This window comes from Geotrypetes seraphini, chromosome 2 (genome assembly GCF_902459505.1).
Source record: "Geotrypetes seraphini chromosome 2, aGeoSer1.1, whole genome shotgun sequence".
Classification (NCBI taxonomy): Eukaryota; Metazoa; Chordata; class Amphibia; order Gymnophiona; family Dermophiidae; genus Geotrypetes; species Geotrypetes seraphini.
Genome location: NC_047085.1, coordinates 519,789,083 through 519,810,425, shown reverse-complemented (window position 1 = coordinate 519,810,425; position 21,343 = coordinate 519,789,083). Strand labels below are relative to the sequence as shown.

The 21,343-nt window shown below is 45.9% G+C and overlaps 2 protein-coding genes and 1 pseudogene across 2 annotated transcripts in view; 1 reads left to right on the top strand and 2 right to left on the bottom strand.

Moving 5' to 3' along the window:
• The window catches only part of LOC117354686, an 89,157-nt pseudogene that overhangs the window by 18,304 nt on the left and 49,510 nt on the right, over positions 1-21,343 (bottom strand).
• The window catches only part of LOC117354671 (zinc finger protein 729-like), a 166,708-nt gene that overhangs the window by 145,081 nt on the left and 284 nt on the right, over positions 1-21,343 (bottom strand). The window lies entirely within an intron of this gene.
• On the top strand, positions 18,285-20,045 carry LOC117354680 (HEAT repeat-containing protein 3-like). The gene has a single exon (XM_033932544.1). It carries the CDS (start codon positions 18,285-18,287, stop codon positions 19,989-19,991), a length of 1,707 nt encoding a protein of 568 aa, XP_033788435.1. The 3' UTR covers positions 19,992-20,045.

Below are 21,343 nucleotides of genomic sequence, written 5' to 3'. Positions count from 1 at the left end.
CAGAGTCCCTTCAAGGCTGAGCCGCCCCCAACGGGCACTGTATGCCGCTTTGCGATTGCCAAGACCACTGTGTCCACCACCGGCGACTTCAAGGTATCCCTACCCCCCTCTGGGATAGGATACAGGTGAGCCATAGAGTGCGCAAAATGTAAAGGTGCCTCTGGTGCTTTCCACTGCGCAAGCACAATATCCCGAATATCCTGATGCATAGGAAAAGAGCAGGATGCTGAACGGAACCCCAAAGCAGAGGGTTCACCACACGGGGGGGGGGGGGGGCTTCTTCATGCCTTCCTCGAAACCGAACACCGAGGAGACATCCTCTATAATAAAACCCTAATCGCGCATGCGTACCTACAACGCCATGTTCCCCGACAGCGTGATGTGTGCCGAATTTGATTTCAGGCACGTGGGGCGGCTTGCGGTGCGTGGAGCAGCTTGCGAAGGCTTGCGGCGCGTGCGATGACTTGAGCGGCAGTGGCGGTTTGACTTCTGCGCTGCCAGGATGCCTCTTCTCACCCCCAGACCAAACGCAGCAGCCTGCGGGGCATTTACTAGGCCGGCCCACTTCGATATTGCGAGGTAGGCCGGCCTAGCAAAAGCCCCAAGGCTGCCCAAATTAGCGGATGCTTGACAGGGGGAGCAGGGAAAGGAGAAGGGGTACTACTGGACAGGGGGATCAGGTAAGGGGTGCTGCTGGACAGGGGGGAGGTAAAAGGTTAGGGAAAAGGCCTACTGCTGGACAGGGGGATCAGGTAAGGGCTGCTGCTGGACAGGGGGGAGGTAAAAGGTTAGGGAGAAGGCCTACTGCTGGACAGGGGGAGCAGGGAAGAGGTGCTGCTAGACAGGGGGAGATAAAATGAAGGGAGAAGGGCTGCTGCTGAACAGGGGTAGCAGGGAAGGGGTGCTGCTGGACAGGTGAGGAGGTAAAAGGAAGAGAGAAGGCCTACTGCTGGACAAGGGGAGCAGGGAAGAGGTGCTGCTACACAGGGGGAAGGTTAAACGAAGAGAGAAGGGCTGCTACTGGACAGGGAGAGCAGCGAAGGGGTGGTGGTGGACAGCCGAGGAAAGAGAGAGACAGAAAGAAAGACAGACAGAAGGCAGCCAAGGAGAGAGACAGAAAGACAGACAGAAAGCGGCCAAGGAGAGAGAGACAGAAAGAAAGAAAGAAAGAAAGAGGCCAAGGAGAGAGAGACAGAAAGAAAGACAGACAGAAAGCGGCCAAGGAGAGAGAAAGAAAGAAAGACAGACACACACATCTATTCTAGCACCCGTTAATGTAACAGGCTTAAAGACTAGTGAAGAATAAACTCCTGGAGCTCTTCCTGCTGAAAGATGTGCACCACTGAAGCATCCTCGTTAGCTGATTGAACTGAAAAACCGCTGCCAGTGGCATCTGTCCCACAGAGGATCCTGCAGGTCTCCCAAAGAGAAAACTGCTCACCATAAAAGTCATCATCCCAATAGACCCTTGACCACTTGGACGAGAGAGGAGGAGACGGGGATGAAACTGGTGCTGAAGGGGGCTGAACCGGAGTGCATGCAGAGGGAATCCCCCCTCCCCCGAGATCCCTGGGGCGGAAGCAGGACCCCCGGCCGCCTGAAGATAAGTCTTATACAAGGTGAAAACAAAATCAAGGGAAAAAACCCCTGGCGGCCCAATGGAACTCACTGCCAAAGTGGAGGACTCGGTAGAAACCTGCCCCTGGCTCTCCAATACAGGGGGAAGATCACCTGATGCTCCAAACAAAATGGAGGTGCTTCCTGCCAAAATCGGAGCAAAGCCCACCAAAAAAACATGCCTCTGAGGCCTGTAGCAGCTGAAAAGCCTGAACCATCCCAGCCGCTAAAATAGGCAAGCCAGCAGCAGCGGAAAGGGAGTCCCCAGCAGCATTGACGGTTAGGGAAACCTTATTTCCCTGACCATTTGCGGCTGGGGGAATCCCTGTGTGGGCAACGAGGGAAGCCTGGGTTTCCCCTATGTCAGTGTGTGAGGCACTCGCGAAGGGGATCCCTGGACACTGGCACCTGAAGCTGATGAGGATTCCCTTTCACGGCAGCTGGTACACCGCAAGCACAGGCCGATCGCATTGACCTCGCGTCTGGAGCACAATGAGCACTTTTTCCCTTTAAAAGTGCTTATTGTGCAATACACGATCTAGCTAAAAGAAAAGTGCCGGTTAACAATAAAAAGCATTAATAATGAACAGAAAGCTCCCTTCAGACCGGCATTGCCTCAGGATTTTTTTTTGTCAGAACAGACTACTGGCTCTCTAAGCCATATGCCTTGCCGGTATTGGTGGCAAGGCTTATAGCTAAGGCCCCTCTAGAAAATTTTGGGGGAGGTGGAGGAAATGGGGGGAGGGACTCAATTCGTGACCTGTCGAGTATGACTCCCCCGAGGTTGGATGGACCCCTGAAAGGGTCCCCCCAAACTCAATCCGGCACCAAATGGGGACAAGAAGGCTACTAAACAACTTCTAACAGGCCTACACTAACCATTTTCAGGGAAGACTCACACAGCCTAGCACACCTGCTGAGACTGAGAACAGACTGGTTAGACTAGAAGGAAGCACAGCTATTAGTATTACAGCCAAAGTTTTGTCTCAGTCTCCACCTGCTGGTCATGGTGAGCTATTACCCATTAGTGAATTATACCAGTTTGCAGTGATGCTAAAAAAGGTTTCCTTTTAGATTATTTTGTGCATTCTTAGATTTGATAAGCTTTTATCACAGTTTTTATACATAATTAGTTTTATTCCTGCTTGTATTATTTGTTGAAATGTTATGGGTCAATATTTAGCCGGGGACAGTGAGCATTTTCTATAAAGCTGATAACTGCTACCTGACTCCACCTGACAAGGAGAGGCAAGAACGTCTTCGGACATCAACTAGCCCACCTCCTCCGAAGGGCTTTAAACTAGGTAAGTTGGGGGAGGGTACCCACTCATGTACTAGCGCAGTAAGTAATTTTCCAGGAGAGGTGAATCGACACTCCATTTCTGAAACCGAGGTAAGTTCACACAGTAAAAACAATCATACAAAAGCCACTCAAACTCAGGCGGGAAATTCTACACAGGGTCTTAGCAAACATAAAGTATGGAGGGCTATGTATGTTAATGCACACAGCTTAGGCAATAAAATTCTAGAATTAGAGACAGAGATAACGAACGCCGACCTCGATGTAATAGCGATATCTGAGACTTGGTTCACAGACTCACATGGGTGGGACATGGCTATACCAGGATACAACTTACTTCGTCGGGACAGAGAGGGAAGGATAGGGGGTGGGGTAGCACTATACACTAGAGATAACATCAAAGTCACCAGAATCACAGATGTCAACTACACCGGGGAATCACTCTGGGTGAACCTGGCCAGAGGAAACAAAAAATGCTTGTATCTGGGTGTAGTATACAGGCCCCCAAAACAGCAGGAAGACAGGAACTAATCAAAGACATTGAGAACATCACTTTACGCGGGGACACGGTTCTGCTAGGGGACTTCAATATGCCCGATGCTGATTGGAAGACACTTTCCGCTACTACCAGCGGCAGCAGAAGGCTTTTAACCTCCATAAAAGGGGCGCGACTCAAACAAATGGTGCTGGAGCCCACCAGAGATCAGGCGACACTGGACCTGATACTCACCAACGTAGAAAGCGTTTCAGAAGTTTCGGTAGGCGATACACTAGCCTCCAGCGACCACAACATGGTATGGTTCAACATCAAGATAGGCTTCACTAGATCAAACACAGCAACAAAGGTCCTCGACTTTCGGGGCACTGACTTTAAACGCATGGGAGACTTCGTCCATCAGGCGCTACAAAACCAAGCTGAAACCAATAATGTAGAGGCTATGTGGTCAATCCTGAAATGCACCTTGCATGAGGCAACAAACCGCTATATAAAAACAGTACGCAAACGACGGAGAAAGAACAAGCCCCAGTGGTTCTCTGCAGAGATCTCGGATCTTGTCAAGGAAAAAAAAAAAGCTTTTATTTCCTACAAGCATACAGGAAACAGGGTGACAAAAGAAGACTATCTGACCAGGTCTAAAGCAGTCAAAGCGGCAGTCAGAGAGGCCAAGATTCAAACAGAAGAACAACTAGCGAAAAACATTAAAAAAGGGGATAAATCCTTCTTCAGATACATTAGCGACAGGAAACGAAACACAGATGGGATAGTACGTCTCAGGAAAACAGACGGGACCTATGCAGAAACGGATTCTGATAAAGCCAAACTACTAAATGAATACTTTTGCTCAGTCTTTACTTGTGAGGCGCTGGGGACCGGTCCACAACTGCAGGCAAGGCAAACCTCGGAAGACCCGTTTCAAAACTTCAAGTTTACACCCAGCAGCGTCCATGGTGAACTATCAAAACTCAAGGTGAACAAAGCCATGGGACCGGACAATCTACACCCCAGGATTCTTAGGGAATTGTGTGATGTCCTGGCGGAACCGCTATCCGTGCTGTTCAATCTTTCCCTAAGTACCGGAAAAGTCCCCATGGACTGGAAAACAGCTAACGTCATTCCATTGCACAAAAAAGGTTGCAGAACGGAGGCTGCGAATTACAGACCGGTCAGTCTCACCTCAATAGTGAGCAAACTCATGGAAAGACTTATTAAACAAGAATTAGATACGATCCTGACCGAGGAGAATCTACAGGATCCCCAGCAGCATGGATTCACAAAAGGAAGGTCCTGTCAATCCAATCTGATCAGCTTCTTTGACTGGGTTACAAGGAAACTGGATATGGGGAAGTCTCTAGACGTCGTGTAGTTGGACTTCAGCAAAGCTTTTGATAGCATCCCGCACCGCAAATTGTTGAGCAAGATGACTTCGATGGGATTGGGAGTGATATTGACGACATGGGTCAATGACTGGTTAAGCGGTAGAATCCAGAGGGTGGTGGTTAACGGTACCCCCTCCAATACATCGGAGGTGACCAGTGGAGTGCCACAGGGATCAGTCTTGGGACCGATCCTTTTCAAAATATACATAAGAGACCTGACTCAAGGGCTTCAAGGAAAAATAACACTATTCGCAGACGACGCCAAACTATGCAACATAGTAGATAACAGCACCTTACCCGACAGTATGGAGCAGGACCTGCTCTTATTGGAACATTGGTCCTCGACTTGGCAGCTGGGCTTTAATGCCAAAAAATGTAAGGTCATGCACCTCGGCAGCAAAAACCCATGCAGAACTTACACTCTGAATGGTGAGACCTTAGCTAGGACTAGGGCAGAACGTGATTTGGGAGTAATCATTAGTGCAGACATGAAAACTACCAAGCAGGTGGAGAAAGCTGCATCCAAGGCTAGACAAATGGTGGGATGCATCCGTAGAGGTTTCGTCAGCCGGAGGCCCGAAGTCATAATGCCCCTGTACAGATCCATGGTGAGACCTCATCTTGAATATTGTGTTCAATTCTGGAGACCACATTATCAAAAAGATGTGCGGAGAATTGAGTCGGTTCAGCGAATTACCACCAGGATGGTCTCGGGACTCAAGAACCTCCCATATGAGGAAAGACTGAATAAACTGCAACTATACTCGCTCGAGGAACGTAGAGAGAGGGGGGACATGATTGAGACTTCTAAATATATCATGGGCCGCATCGAGGTGGAAGATGATATCTTTTTTCTTAAAGGACCTTCAACCACAAGAGGTCATCCGCTGAAAATCAAAGGTGGGCAATTTCATGGCGACACCAGGAAGTATTTCTTCACCGAAAGGGTAGTCGATCATTGGAATGAACTTCCATTGCAGGTGATTAACGCCAGCAGCGTGCTCGATTTCAAAAAGAAATGGGATATGTATGTGGGATCTCTAGCCGGGTGAAGTCTGGGGGTGGGTCATTAGCGTGGACAGACTTGATGGGCTACAGCCCTTTTCTGCCGTCATATTCTATGTTTCTATGTTTAGATTAGTCCCAGATAGTCAATATTGGGCCATATCCGGGCACCGGCATGAAAAATCTGTTTCATCAGTGATGGCTGGACGTTATGTGGGTACAGTTGGTTTTCAGTGCAGTACCCACATAGCTAATTGGACATAGTTAGGACTAGTATTTAAGCGGTCTTACTTACCCAGTTAGCTATGCGGGTAGTGGCACTGATTGTTGCCACTGTCCGTCCACATAATTTCAGGGTCTCACTTGCCTCCTCCCCTGACCCATCTCATCACTACCTGGACTGTGCTGGGATAGTAAGCGCTGCTGCTACTGCTGCTTGTATGATGGACTATGTACCAATGTAAAATTATGTCCTTACCTGATAAACTAAACTAAACTATACCGCATCATCTCCACAGAAGTGGAGCTCGACACAGTTTACAGGAATTAATATAGAAAGTAACTCCAATGGAAAGAAGGGCTTAGTAAAAAAAGAAAGAAAGAGGGGACTTAGTATCATGGAGAGGGAGGGAGTAGTTACATTTTAGAGAAAAGCCAAGTTTTCAAATGTTTTCGGAAGTGTTGGAGGGAGGTTGAACTCCGAAGAGGGGCAGTAAAGCTGTTCCACAGCTCGGTGATCCTGAAGAGGAGGGATGTCCCAAGTTTTCCTGTATGGGATATGCCTTTTAAAGAGGGGAAGGATAGTTTGAATTTTTGAGTGGATCTGGTGGAGTTAGGATTCGGGGAGAGCCAAGATAGTGGAAAAAGGGGAGGAAGGATGCCGTGTAGAGATTTGAAGGCTAGACAGGCGCATTTGTAGTGAACCCTGAGGATAACTGGGAGCCATTGAAGCTTAGACAGAAGCGGGGAGACGTGGTCGAATTTGCTTTTTGCGAAGATTAATTTAGCCGCGGTGTTCTGAATCCGCTGAAGTCTGAGAATACTTTTCTTTTGTTAGGCTTAAGTAGATGGAGTTGCAGTAATCCAGTCTGGATAGAATAATTGATTGAACAAGGACAGCGAAGTGTTGTTGGTGGAAGCAGGATCTTACTTTCCTTAACATGTGAAGATTGAAAAAGCATTTTTTTACCAAGGAGTTGAGGTGATCGTTGAAAGACAGTGTAGAGTCAATGATGATTCCCAGAACTTTGCTTTTGAGTGCTCAAGCTGCGGTTTGGTGCCAGAGGATAGTGGATGAGGGTGGGGAGCTGATCTAATTTTGAGCCGAGCCAAAGTAGGTTTGTTTTGGTCTCGTTTAGTTTCATTTGAACGGTGTGAGCCCAGGATTGGAGATTCGTTATACAAGAAGAGATGTTATCAGAGAGGTTGGTGAGGTTAGAGTCGTCTCGAGGAGGAGAAGGATGTCGTCGGCGTAAGTGTAAAGTGTCTCCAAGGGGGATAGTTGGAGGAGTTTCAGGGAGGACATATAAACATTGAAAAGAATCGGGGATAGAGGTGAACCCTGAGGAACTCCGCAAATCGGTTTCCAAGGGGAGGATGAGGTGCCATTCATGTTAACGAAGTAGGAGCGGGAACGTAAGAATTTTGAGAACCAATCTAAGACTGTGGAGTTTATGCCAATTTCAGAAAGTTGGAGGATTAGTATGTCATGATGGACAATGTTGAAAGCTGCAGAAAGGTCGAATTGAAGTAGGACAGTGAACTTGTTGCAGGAGTGAAGTTGTTGGACCTTTGAAATTAATGAGGCCAAAAGGGATTCGGTGCTAAAGTTGGGTCTGAAGCCATGTTGGTAGGATAGGAGAATGGAGAATCTCTCAAGATAGGATGAGAGTTGGGTGGCTATGATGGACTCCAGCATCTTGGTCAGGAGAGGAATGTTGGCTATTGGGCGATAGCTGGATGGTGTGGAGGGGTTTAGATCAGCTTTTTTCAATAGAGGGGATAAGGCAATGTGTCCCATTTCTGTAGAAAATAGGCCTGAAAGTAGGGCGGAATTTATAAGTTTGGTGAGAGATGATAATTTTCTTTCCTTTAGTCACAGCAGATGAATCCAGACAAGTGGGATAACGTCCATCAACCAGCAGGGGCAGCTAGAGAGAACTGAATTGACCTTGGGTATATCTTGGATGCAACCTCCTCCTGGCAAATCAGTATAAGTCTTCTCAAAGCAGTTGAAAAAGCATATAAAAGTAAATCATATAAATCACTCAACTGCATTAAACACATGAGACATAGGACGCCTATGGAACTTCTTCTGTCACATGCACCCCAATGATGCCCCAAATTCGAGACTGCAATTTTAGCCTAAATGCAAGCCCAGACTGCTGAGAGCGACCAATCCCACACCAGAATGGGGCTCTGGATTCATCTGCTGTGAGTAAAGCAAAGAAAATTATCAGTTAAGGACATCATTTTACATTCCTTGTCATCATCAGCAGATGAATCCAGAGAAGTGGGATGTACAAAAGCAGTCCAAACGTAGGGAGGGAAATAAACAAGTGAACGGAAAACCTGCCCTGCAGCACATATCTAAGGAGATACGACACCCAGAAATTACATATCCTATGAACATACAGAGGGTAACCCCTCTAGCCTACGTGAGAAGGAGCAATCCTAAGAGCACCATGCTGTGGAAACCCCCAGCTACAGTGTCTCTCCATGAATAGTATGAGTGCAAAGCAGCCTAATGCTATTACCAGGCTTCAAATAACCTCCTGTTGAATGCAACCAACATGTCTGGCAATGGTCCTTGGCTGATGGCAAACCCCATGAGCCTCATCATAAACCAGACCTACTCCCCTCGGAAGGTTCCAGGGCAGCCCGCCTGGACTTATGATCAATGAAGATTCCCCATCTGACTGAAGCCTTCTCACTTCCTTGTTATGCAATTCTACTGGAAATGTCCAGACATCTTCTAAATTGTAATCCACCTAGAAACGCAAGGCACAGGCGGAATAGAAATCACTAATGTAATGTAATGTAAGTACCAAGTCCCTAGGACAGCAGAGGCCACACTGTTGACCACAGTCAAGAATAATGCCAGAGGAGAGGAGAGGCAAAGCATCCCCTTATAACCAGATACTACTCTGTACAGTGACAAGTGCCTGTCCCACAGCATCTCAAGGAGAGTAACAGCCTCAGGCACTGAGGTAGCTTATTCAACCACCAGCCCAGTCCTCCACCTGAATGAACCCAGGAGCGGAAAGAAGAACCCGGAGCGATATCGAGAGCTATCAACTAGCCCGCAATCAGCCTAGCCAGAGTTAAAATGCCCTCCAGCTGGGATCAAACTGGATACACTAGGCCACAAGTGAAATGGTTCCCCAGCCAAGGCCAACTCACTGCTCGTGTGGCAGCAACAAGGGTTGGCCGGTTATCAGGGCAAAGGCAGTACTGCCAGAAGCGGTGTCCCTCATTCAAGAGTAGAAATACGGACAGTAGTGGCAACTACAGCAAACCCCTGAGTTTTAGGATGGCTTTGATACGTCCCATCCGTTCAGCATCCAGAAAGATTGTACAAGAATGAAAGATTAGGTTTCTTACCTCTGGTAATCTTCCTTCTTATATATCTTCTCTAGATGCTGAATGCCCACCCATCTGTTTTTTTGTCCGATTCGCAGGTTGCCTCTTCAGTAACCGGTAAGCTGGATTTCTGTATTTGACCAGCCTCACTAAGAATTTCATGCATATTCCCCCTAGTTGGGTTTACAAGTTGGGGGGGAAACTCCTTCTGATAAAAACATAAGAATTTGCTGCTGCTGGGTCAGACCAGTGGTCCATCGAGCCCAGCAGTCCACTCCTGTGATGGTCCCCAGGTCAAAGACCAGTTCCCTGAGATAAGCCTTACCTGTTTACGTACTGGTTTAATAGGAACCCATCCAACTTTGTCTTAAATCCCTGGAGAGTGTTTTCCCCCATAACCGCCTCCGGAAGAGCTTTCCAGTTTCCCACCACTCTCTGGGTGAAGAAGAACTTCCTTACGTTTGTACGGAATCTATCCCCCCCCTTTTTTTTAAACTTTATCTTTATTGAATTTTCAAAATTAACACAAGATAACCTTGCTTAAGAAAAACAGCTGCATTACAATACAAAGTAAATCCCAAGAAAAAAGAAAAAAAAAAAAAGAATTATTAAAGCCTTCTTAGACCACAATCCATGATTGGAGAGTTCCTGGAAAATGTGAAGAGACACAACAATAATAACAACGTAATAAGTAATATGGACTAGGCTTAGCAGAAGGTTCCCTTTATTACATTAATTAACACTACCAATAGACAACTTCTTCAAATCAAGAAATGCGCACAAGTGTTCAGCTAAATAAAAAACATATTTAACTGCAAGGTATTTAACTAAACATTTACATGGACAGGCAAGTAAAAAGGATGCACCCAGTGTCACAGTCTCAGTTCCCATTGCTAGAAAAAGTTTACGTCACTCTTGTGTTTGTCTTGCAACATCTGGGTATATCCAAACCCTTCTCCCCAGAAATGGTAGTTGAGAGTTCAGAAAATATAATCTCAAAAGGGAATTTGCGTCTTGCTCAAAAACAAAAGAAACTAATAATGTAGCTCTCTCTATGGAATCTGTAATTGATGACTAATATTTCCGTAAGATTTAATTGTTCCTAGTTCAGGAGTGGCTCCTATCTGTTTCTTTGAAGGAATATAGTATACCTGGTTAACTAGTGGAATTAAATCAGATGAGTATTTTAAAACTTCAATAAGGTCCTACTACACAGGTCCTGGATCTGTTGGGCCGCTGTGCGAGCGGACTGCTGGACACGATGGACCTCAGGTCTGACCCAGCAGAGGTACTTCTTATGTTAGCATTTCTATAGGAGACACTCCAGTAGCTTGAAGAAAATTGAGAATCCACACTTTTAATCTTCTATTGTAATTTTCCAATTGTTCTATTTTCCTGTTCAATTTTAGTTTGTCTTTAACCAGATCTGAAGATAGGTTCTGTAGATCAGAAACTTGAGAAATTTCCTTATTAAATAGTTCTGTAGTACCTTGCAGTTTTTCCCCCAAGGCATTAATTGTACTCACGAGTGCTGCAATTTCTCTAGAAGAGTCAGAAACTGTACTATTGATCTTCATGAGAGCCTCCTAAATGCTCTCCAATGCCGATTTTCTTTCTTGAGGAGCTATCTCCATGATCTCTCCTCCCTCCAGCAGTTTTCGCGCAGCTACAGCCCCTGTTGCCGGGGTCTCCCTCAAGGAAGTCACATCGGGAGACACACCCGGCTCAGCCGCGATGAACGTAGAGGGCTGCGGTGGCTCGGACATGGGGGGGGGAGAGAAATCTCCCAGTTCAAAGCCCCAGCCTCTCTCCAGCTGGGGAGCTGCTGGACTCTGCACCAATAGTTGAGGGAGCCACTCTGACGAACTCAAACATGGAGCGTTGTGAGGGAGTAGAAGTTTGTGCTGAAGTGGGCTCGGCATGAACAGCTCTCTTTTGTTTTGAATGTGGCATACTCGCCACGGTGAGGAAACGCTGGGAAACAAGAAAAATTGCTCCTGCTTAGATCAACCTCAGAGATGCCGAAGGTAAGCTGCTGCCATCTTGGAACCCTCTTTTTCGTTTGATGAATCTATCCCCTTTTAACTTTAAATAGTGCCCTCTCGTTCTCCCTACCTTGGAGAGGGTGAACAATCTGTCTTTATCTACTAAGTCTATTCCCTTCAGTATCTTGAATGTTTCTATCATGTCCCCTCTCAAGTCTCCTCTTTTCAAAGGAGAAGAGGCCCAGTTTCTCTAATCTCTCAATGTACGGCAACTCCTCCAGCCCCTTTACCATTTTAGTCGCTCTTTCTTTGGACCTTTTCAAGTAATACTGTGTCCTTCTTCATGTACGGCGACCAGTGCTGGATGCAGTACTCCAGGTGAGGGCGCACCATGACCCAGTACAGTGGCATGACAACTCTCTCTGATCTGTTCGTGATTCCCTTCTTAATTATTCTCAGCATTGTTTGCCCTTTTTGCCGCCGCAGCACATTGGGCGGACGGCTTCATCGTCTTGTTGACCAGTACTCCCAGGTCTCTTTCCTGGGGGTCTCTCCAAGTACCGCCCCTGACATCCTGTATTCGTGCATAAGATTTTTGTTACCGACATGCATCACCTTACACTTATCCACGTTGAACCTCATCTGCCATTTCGCGGCCCATTTCTCGAGCGTGTTTATGTCACGTTGCAGATGTTCGCAATCCTCCTGCGTCTTCACTACTCTGAATAACTTCGTATCATTCGCAAATTTAATCACCTCACTCGTCATACCAATTTCCAGATCATTTATAAATATGTTGAAGAGCATAGGTCCAAGCACCAAACCCTGCGGCACTCCATTCGTGATGCTTTTCCAGTCAGAGTATTGTCCATTTATTCCCACTCTGTTTCCTATGCTCCAGCCAGTTTCTAATCCATGTATTTCACCCTCGATTCCATGACTTACAATTTTCCAAAGTAGTCGTTCATGCGGAACCTTGTCAAACGCCTTCTGAAAATCCAGATATACAATGTCGACCGGGTCGCCCATGTCTATCTGTCTGTTTACTCCCTCAAAGAAGTGCAACAAGTACATCAAACACGATCTGCCTTTGCTAAAACTGTGATGACTGGTCCTCATCAGCCCGTGTTCATCAAGGTGATCAATGATGTGGTCCTTTATCAGCAACTCTACCATCTTTCCCGGTACAGAGGTCAGACTCACTGGTCTGTAGTTTCCCGGATCTCCTCTCGAACCTTTCTTGAAGATCGGTGTAACATTCACCACCTTCCAGTCTTCCGGAATATTTCCTGATTTGATCGACAGATTGGCTATTAGCTGACGCATTTCAGCTATGGTCCCTTTTAGTTCCTTGATGACCCTCGGATGGATGCCATCCGGTCCCGGGGATTTATCGCTCTTAATCCCATCAATCTGCTTGCATACCTCTTCTAGATTGACCGTCAAACCTGTCAGCTTTCCGTCTTCGTTTCCAGCATTTAGACTGATGGGTTCCGGTATGCTGTGTACATCTTCTTCAGTAAATAGACACAAAAAATGTGTTCAGTTTGTCGGCGATTGCTTTATCTTCCTTTACCGCTCTCTTAATTCCATGGTCATCCAACGGTTCCACCGCTTCCTTCGCAGGTTTCCCCTTACTATATCGAAAGAACGGCTTGAAGTTCTTCGCCTCCTTGGCTATTTTTTCCTCGTAGTCTCTTTTGGCCCTTTTTACCGCCTTATAGCACCTACGTTGATGTTGTTTGTGTTTGCTCCAGTTTTCGTCTGTTTTTTCCCTTTCCATTCCTTAAACGAAGTTTTCTTGTCTCTGGCGAAACCGTTGGCTGAACTATTCAATTTCTCCTTAAGTAAGGGGAAAGATCCCCTGGACTGGAAATTAGCTAATGTCGTTCCTCTGCATAAAAAGGGTTGCAGGGCAGAGGCTGCGAATTATAGACCGGTGAGTCTCACATCAATAGTGTGCAAACTCATGGAAACACTAATTAAAAGCAAATTGGACACGATCTTGAATGAAGGGAATCTTCGGGATCCCAGTCAGCATGGATTCACCAAGGGTAGGTCCTGCCAATCCAATCTCATCAGCTTCTTTGACTGGGTAACAAGAAAGTTGGACTTGGGAGAGTCTTTGGACGTCGTGTACCTGGACTTCAGTAAAGCTCTTGACAGTGTCCCACACCGCAGGCTGCTAAGCAAGATGGAATCGATGGGGTTAGGAGAGACACTAACTGCATGGGTCAATGATTGGCTGAGTGGCAGACTTCAGAGGGTGGTGGTTAATGGTACCCTCTCTAAAACATCGGAGGTGACCAGTGGAGTGCCGCAGGCTCGGTCCTGGGTCCACTCCTTTTCAACATATTCATAGGGGATCTGACTCAAGGGCTTCAAGGTAAAACAACACTATTCGCCGATGACGCCAAACTATGTAATATAGTAAGTGAATGCAGTTTACAGAATTATATGGCGCAGGACCTGCTTACATCGGAAAGTTGGTCCTCAACCTGGCAGCTAGGCTTCAATGCTAAGAAATGTAAGGTCATGCACCTCGGAAGCGGAAATCCATGCAGGACGTACTTCTTGAACGGAGAAACTTTAATTAAGACTTCAGCAGAACGAGATTTAGGAGTAAACATCAGTGCAGACATGAAAACTACCAATCAAGTGGAGAAGGCTTCATCTAAGGCAAGGCAGATATTTGGTTGTATCAATAGAAGTTTCGTCAGCCGAAAGCCTGAAGTGATAATGCCGTTGTACAGGGCCATGGTGAGACCTCATCTGGAATACTGTGTGCAATTCTGGAGGCCACATTACAGTAAAGATGTGTGCAGATTTGAATCGGTTCAACGGACGGCCACCAGGATGATCTCGGGGCTCAAGGGTCTCTCGTATGAAGAGAGACTGAACAAATTGCAGCTCTACACTCTCGAGGAATGTAGGGAGAGGGGAGACATGATCGAAACATTTAAGTACCTCACGGGACGTGTCGAAGTGGAAGATGATATTTTCTTTCTCAAGGAACCCTCGGCCACAAGAGGGCACCCACTCAAACTCAGGGGAGGAAAATTTCATGGCGACACCAGAAAGTATTTCTTCACAGAGAGAGTGGTTGATCATTGGAACAAGCTTCCAGTGCAGGTGATCGAGGCAGACAGTGTGCCAGACTTTAAGAATAAATGGGATACCCATGTGGGATCCCTACGAGGGTCAAGATGAGAAAATTGGGTCATTAGGGCATAGACAGGGGGTGGGTAAGCAGAGTGGGCAAACGATGGGCTGTAGCCCTTTTCTGCCGTCATCTTCTTCTTCTATGATTGCTTCCTTCACCGCTAGTGAGCCACGCCGGCTCTTTGTTCTTTTTCGTCTTTGATCCTTTGTTGATACGTGGTATATATAGCTTTTGCACCTCGGTGACTGTATCCTTAAAAAGGGACCAAGCTTGCTCTAGCGTTTTTACAGTGCTTATCCTCCTCTTAATCTTCTTCCGTACCATGAGTCTCATCCCTTTGCAATTCCCTTTTCGGAAGTTTAGTGCCATGGCTGTCGTTTTGGACCGATGTTTATCCCCTGCGTCCAGATCGAAGTGGCTCATATTGTGATCGCTGTTTCCCAGCATCCCTTCTACTTCTACATCTTGTGCTGGTCCTCACAGGCCATTTAGAATTAAGTCCAGAATTGCATTTCCTCTAGTATTTTCCTTGACAAGTTATTCCAGGAAGCAATCACCTACAGCATCCAAGAACTTGGTCTCTCTAATGCAGCCGGAGGTGCCTAGGTTCCAGTCTATTCCCAGATAGTTTAAGTCACCATGATAACTGCATTGTCTCCCTTGCAGTTGCGTTTAATCTCGTGCATCATTTCTCTGTCAATTTCTTCGGACTGCCCTGGGGGTCGGTAGTAGATGCCAATTTTCGTTTCCAGTCCATTTGTTCCTGGAATTTTGACCCATAGAGACTTTAACTTATCCGTCAGTTGTGGCATGTTCTTCCCAGTAGATTCAATTCCCTCTTTGATGTATGGCGCAATGGTCCAACAACCTAGGCATTGTCCCTCGGAAATTGAAATATTTGGGCATTATGCTGTACACAGATCCTGGTAAACTATATGCCACCAACATTACAGCTACCTTAGGAATAATTAAGATCCTCTGCTCCCTGATGGGCAGAGTCGCACTTGTTATTGTTTCCAAAATAGTTATATCCGCTTCAAACTATCCTGGTCTGGATTACCCGTACAGACAAGAGACTTTACCAGTCAGTCATTAGAGCTTTTATTTGAGGTGGTCGGGTGGCCCGCATCAGTTTCTTGAAATTGTCCTAAAACAAAGAACAAGGGGGCCTCGGTTTCCCAGACCTTCGACTTTAAAATGCTGTAGCACTCCTCAGATGGATACACAAGCACTTGATGTCCTCCCGGCGTTACTCCCCATCGAACCTGTTACATGATTGTTACCTGCCTGGCTCTTTTTCTTCTTTTATTCATGGGAGGGGAGGGGGCCATGGGGAGGCTTACTGCTGGCTCTTTTCCGTTCTTATTGCCCTTTCAGAAGGCTTGGCAGTGGTGGCGAGTGCAACAGGATCGACTGCCCACTGTATCACATTTTTTGTTCCTCCTTTATAACCCTGATTTTGCACTGGGCTTGCGTGGGCTGGCAGGACTTCTGGGTCACGAGGTCCAGGATACGACATTGGGTCATGTCTTGCAACTAGGGGGGGGCTTTCCCCTTCCCTTGATCAAATGCGAATTGCTTGGCACTTACCCATTACTCATTCCTACACGCACACCCAGATTCAACATTATTATTATTCTCTGCATTGGACCCATGGGGACCGCTAGGTGTATGGAAAATTAGACCTGATATTTCTTTCCATTACCACTTTCTTTAATAGGATCTCTACCTGGTATGTTGAGGTAGGGATTATCGGGGGGAGGGGAGCTTAACTTTCTTGGCCAGGGAGTGGTCTGCTGAACTGGGGCTGGGGGTCTCACCACATGACTTGCAACTGCTTTTTCAGACGCTCTACTCCCATATTAAAGCGGTGTCTTTGCAAGAGACCCAGTTCAAAACTTACATAGGGCGTACATTACCCGTTCTCAGGGGCACGCAGTGGGCCTCTGGCCTGATAGTACCTGTACTAAATGCAAACTTCAACAGGGGACTTTCCTCCACTCCTTTTTCGATTGCCCTAAAATGCACTTTTGGGAACCTGTATGCTGTTGCTTACAGGCCTTAACTGTGTTATGCCCTGGAACGGACCAGCGTTATTGTTGGGGGATATGCAGGTCCTGGTTCAGATGGTATGGATGTGTCTTCTCAGAAATTTGTTTTGCATGCTCTGTTACTGGGGAAAAAGCTCATTTTGAAGGAGTGGGCCTCCGAGGGGACTCCTTCCTACCCAATGTGGATCGCCTTGATGAAGAAACAAGCCCACTTTGGACTCTTATTCGCCCCGCTCTCAGGAGCTATGAAAGACTTACTGCGGACTGTGGGAGCGGGTTTTGCAGCTCACTGTTTGACACTTATTGTATGCATGTACATGATGGTAGCTTTGTTGCTGTTTCCATGAGGCTTGATATTGTACTTAATATGGTTTGCCATCTCCTCACCTGTTACTTCTCCACTAATTTTCTATACTATGGTTACGCTCTTCCTGCTGTCACTGTTTTACTGTCCCTACCTTTCTCTGCTCCTGCTGCTCTTTGCCCGTTGTCACCCTAGGGTCCCATCGGTGTTCAGGAGAATCACATTTAGTGAGAATGGGTTATGCATGTGTGTGAGTATGTATGTGTATGCATGGGGGTTTGTTATCCCCGGTTTGGGGACTTCGCGGTGGGGGGGGGGGGAAAGAGTTCTCTGTTGCAGCCACTCAGCTAATCATGGCAGGGGAATTTCCTTGCTACAATCAGCTGATGGCAATGCGATTCTCTAAGTGGCACCAGTGACATGGGCGTTAGAGAATCGGGGCGGATAGGCATCTGTCCGTTAGGGCAGACGCGATTCTGTATGGGTATGTAATTCTCAGCCACTTCTTAGGCAGCTGCTGAGACCTGTGTCCTATACAGAATCTGCCCCTTGGTGTATTTTGTTTGCCAGTAACAGCATGTCCTCTTGGCAAATATTGCACATGTGCGATTCTTTGGAGCACCATCAGAAATAGGACCCCTTTTTTCATAAGTGTGCCCCGTTTCCAAATAGTTCACACACCTGGTGATATTGGGATGTGTGATACACCATAGAGATTGTCTTCCTGGCTTGAGAGAGGATGAACCATCTCTCTACATTTGGGAGAAACCTTCCACAAGAACATAAGAATAGTCTTACTGGGTCAAACCAATGGTCCATCAAGTCCAGTAGCCTGTTCTCATGGTGGCCAATCCAGGTCACTAGTACCTGGCCAAAACCCAAAGAGTAGCAACACCCCATGCTATCGATCCAAGGCAAGCAGTGGCTTCCCCCATGTCTTTCTCAATACTGACTATGGACTTTTCTTCCAGGATTGCTACATTTCAAGGCTTATTTGATTGAGACTAAAGGTGGTGTTCTTTGATACTAATGTTTTGAAGTTTTCCCTAAAGTACTTTTCTCTCTTTTCCTATTTTTATATACCTCTGTCATATAAGTAAATATTTTTCTTAGGTACTATAGTTAGATTGTGACCCTGTTTGGGACAGAGAGGAAGTTCAAAGTACCTAATTAGATTTTAATTCGATTTGATTATTTATAAACTGCTACAAAGCCAGCGTGGTGATTTAGTGGCATATATAACTGCATTAACAGCAAATCTGGGAGCCCTTCTGGAATACCATGACTCCCATAGCTCGGAGTCGCCTCTCGAACTGTTGATCTGCCCCTCTTTGGTTTCCCATGTGTTCCCCCGTCCTCCAGCTTTTCCTAGAACAAGGAGCCGCCCGCATCTAGCGGCATGGGGAAAAGCAAAGGTCGGAAGAAGTTTAGGAGACAAAACTTCGCTCCTACCAGCTTGCCTTTTGGTGGTTTTAGTCCCGGAAAAGGAGATCGGGGTCGGCTGGTGGTTCAAGAGAAAGATGAGGCGGAAGAGTTGGAGATGGGCTGCCTGACAGCTTCGGAATTATTGGAAAAACTGCAAAGTCCTAGTTCCGAAGTGAGAGAATATGCTTGTGTCAGCATTTCAAAACTTGTTCAGCAAAAACAAATCATCCCATCATTTATACAAAAAGATGCCGTTAAGTGTTTGGGTCCAATGTTGCTGGACAAATGTCTAGCTGTGCGAGAAACAGCAGCAGGAGCACTTCGGAACCTCAGTGCTTGTGGGTGTTTTGAGGTTTGTGATGACATGGTAACCCAGGATGTCATGACGCCTCTTGTTGCGCTTTTGAGAGAGTGTAGTGCTGGATTAGACACAAACATGATCTCATCTCAGAAAAAGCTGACCAAAAACTACACTGAAGATACAGCCAATGAAGCAATTAATCTACTTTGGAACTTGTGTGAAAGCAGTAGCAGAGCTTTGTCTATCTTTAACAAAGAAGGCTGTGTGGACATCATATTACAGTGTTTGAAGAGATTTTCTACAAATATAGAACTATCTGTTTCAGCAGCATATTGTTTACAGACCGTGACTGAAGATAACCCAGATCTCCTGACTACTTTGGATGCCCCGTCACTTCAGATGGTAGAGTCTGCTATGATGTGTCCAGGGGGTGCAATGGAATATTTCCTCATAAAGGCACTGCTGGCAGATTTATCTGATGATGAATGGGAAGAGTTGTCCAGCAGTGATGAGAGTGATATATGTATGGAAAACTCTCTGAATGAGGGCATTGGTCAGCTCATGTCTCCACTATGTCTCTCTGCTGAAGTTCATACAGCACTCATGAACCACCTCATACCAGAAAAGATTTTTGAAAAAACATCTTTTCCCAGTGAAGCTGCAGTGGACATTTGTAGGAGGAATACAGCTTGGAAGCCATTAATCAAAGAAATGAACAAAGTCCAGTGCAGAGCCCTGACGTGCCTTCATAGTCTTCTGTCCGTACTGGATGTGGAGTCGCTTGGTGGAGCTTCAGCTCTTCAGGCACTTGCACAGCACCTCTCACACCTTATCTTTTCTCAGACAGATTGTTCAAAGCAAGATGAATTCCTGGAAGCCGTAAGCAGTGCTGTGAGGGCTCTGCTGCAGACAATGGCTTCAAAAAAGATATCCCAGTGTATGACCCCTGAGCAGCTGATGAATCTGTGTGAAGCTGGCATTCGTTCTAGTAATATCAGTTTTAAAGTGAATGCTGTTGACATACTGGGCATCACTGGAAGTGTGCTGGCAAAAGAAGCCGGCACAGTCAAAACAATTAAGATGATTGGGAAGTTTCTTCTTGATGTTGCTACCAATGATTCTTCACTGGTGGTAGTTGGAGAAGCTCTGGATGCCCTCTTTGATGTCTTTGCAGATGGGAAGGAGGCTGAAGAGGCATCATTCCAGATTAAATTGCTACAAATGCTTAAGCATTTTCAACCAGTCTTCAAAGTGAAGATACGGAAAGAAGCCAAAGGGAACTATAGCCCAGAGCAGCTCTGTGTATTGGATAATGTGAAAATGAACTTGAAAAGATTCATAGCCTACCAAGAAACTGTGGAGAGAAAGCGGACTTTCTGAAAAGTCAACAAGACTGTATAAATTTTCTAATCTTAAATGTCATTTGATATTTGTTTTGAGGGATTTCTAGCTGTTTTATATAATTTTGGGTTGTTGCAATTTTTTAAAGCTGCTGTTGTGTTAGGGAGTGTGCTGAATGAGTGTAAAAAAAGTTAGAAATATTTGTCATAATCATGGAAAAAGAATGGGAAGCTTGATGTAGTCCCCAGTTCCATCTGACTAAAAAGCTGACCAAACACCTATCTCTCTGTATTAATAAGAAGGGAATTCAAGATTTAAGCATGGACTGATTTACAGATATAATAAATATGACTAGCCAGCAAAGGTTAAGTCCCTCTATCTTCCTCTTTACTAAGTCCTTCCCCTCTTCATTGGAGTTCCTTTCTTTATCATGGGCTGCATACGAAGGGGTTTCGTCAGTCGTAAGGCGGAAGTCATTATGCCATTGTATAGATCCATGGTGAGGCCCCACCTGGAATACTGTGTGCAATTCTGGAGGCCGCATTATCGCAAGGATGTGCTGAGACTGGAGTCGGTGCAAAGAATGGCCACCCGGATGGTCTCGGGACTCAAGGATCTACCATACGAAAAACGGCTTGACAAATTACAGCTATACTCGCTCGAGGAGCGCAGAGAGAGGGGGGACATGATCGAGACGTTCAAGTATTTTACGGGCCGCATCGAGGCGGAGGAAGATATCTTCTTTTTTAAGGGTCCCACGACAACAAGAGGGCATCCGTTGAAAATCAGGGGCGGGAAACTACGAGGTGACACCAGGAAATTCTTTTTCACTGAAAGAGTGGTTGATCGCTGGAATAGTCTTCCACTACAGGTGATTGAGGCCAGCAGCGTGCCTGATTTTAAGGCCAAATGGGATCGGCACATGGGATCTATTCACAGGGCAAAGGTAGGGGAGGGACATTAAGGTGGGCAGACTAGATGGGCCGTGGGCCCTTATCTGCCGTCTATTTCTATGTTTCTATGTTTCTATATCAATTCCTGTAAACCATGTCAAGCTCTACTTTTGTGGAGATGATGCGGTATACAAACTTAAAGTTTAGTTTAGTTTTAGTTTAGTTTCTTGTGTATGATTTAACTCACTTTTTCAATTATAGTTCTCAGCTTGAAGGAGGACTGAGGGGGTTTGAATTAGGTAGGGTTATTTTCTGTTTGTTTAAATTTCAGCTTTGCTGTATAAGGTTGTGTTTTTTGTATTTCTTCGTGTTAAGCTCAATAAAAACTATTTTGACAATAACTCTGCATTAAATTACATAGTCCTCTGAAACAAAATGAAGAACTAAAATAAAAGAAATTAAAAAATGAAATTTTTAGGCTGCCTATCCCTAGAAATT

Excerpts from the sequence above, each read along its gene's own strand:
- LOC117354680 (XM_033932544.1), top strand. The coding sequence starts at position 18,285 with ATGGGGAAAAGCAAAGGTCGGAAGAAGTTTAGGAGACAAAACTTCGCT.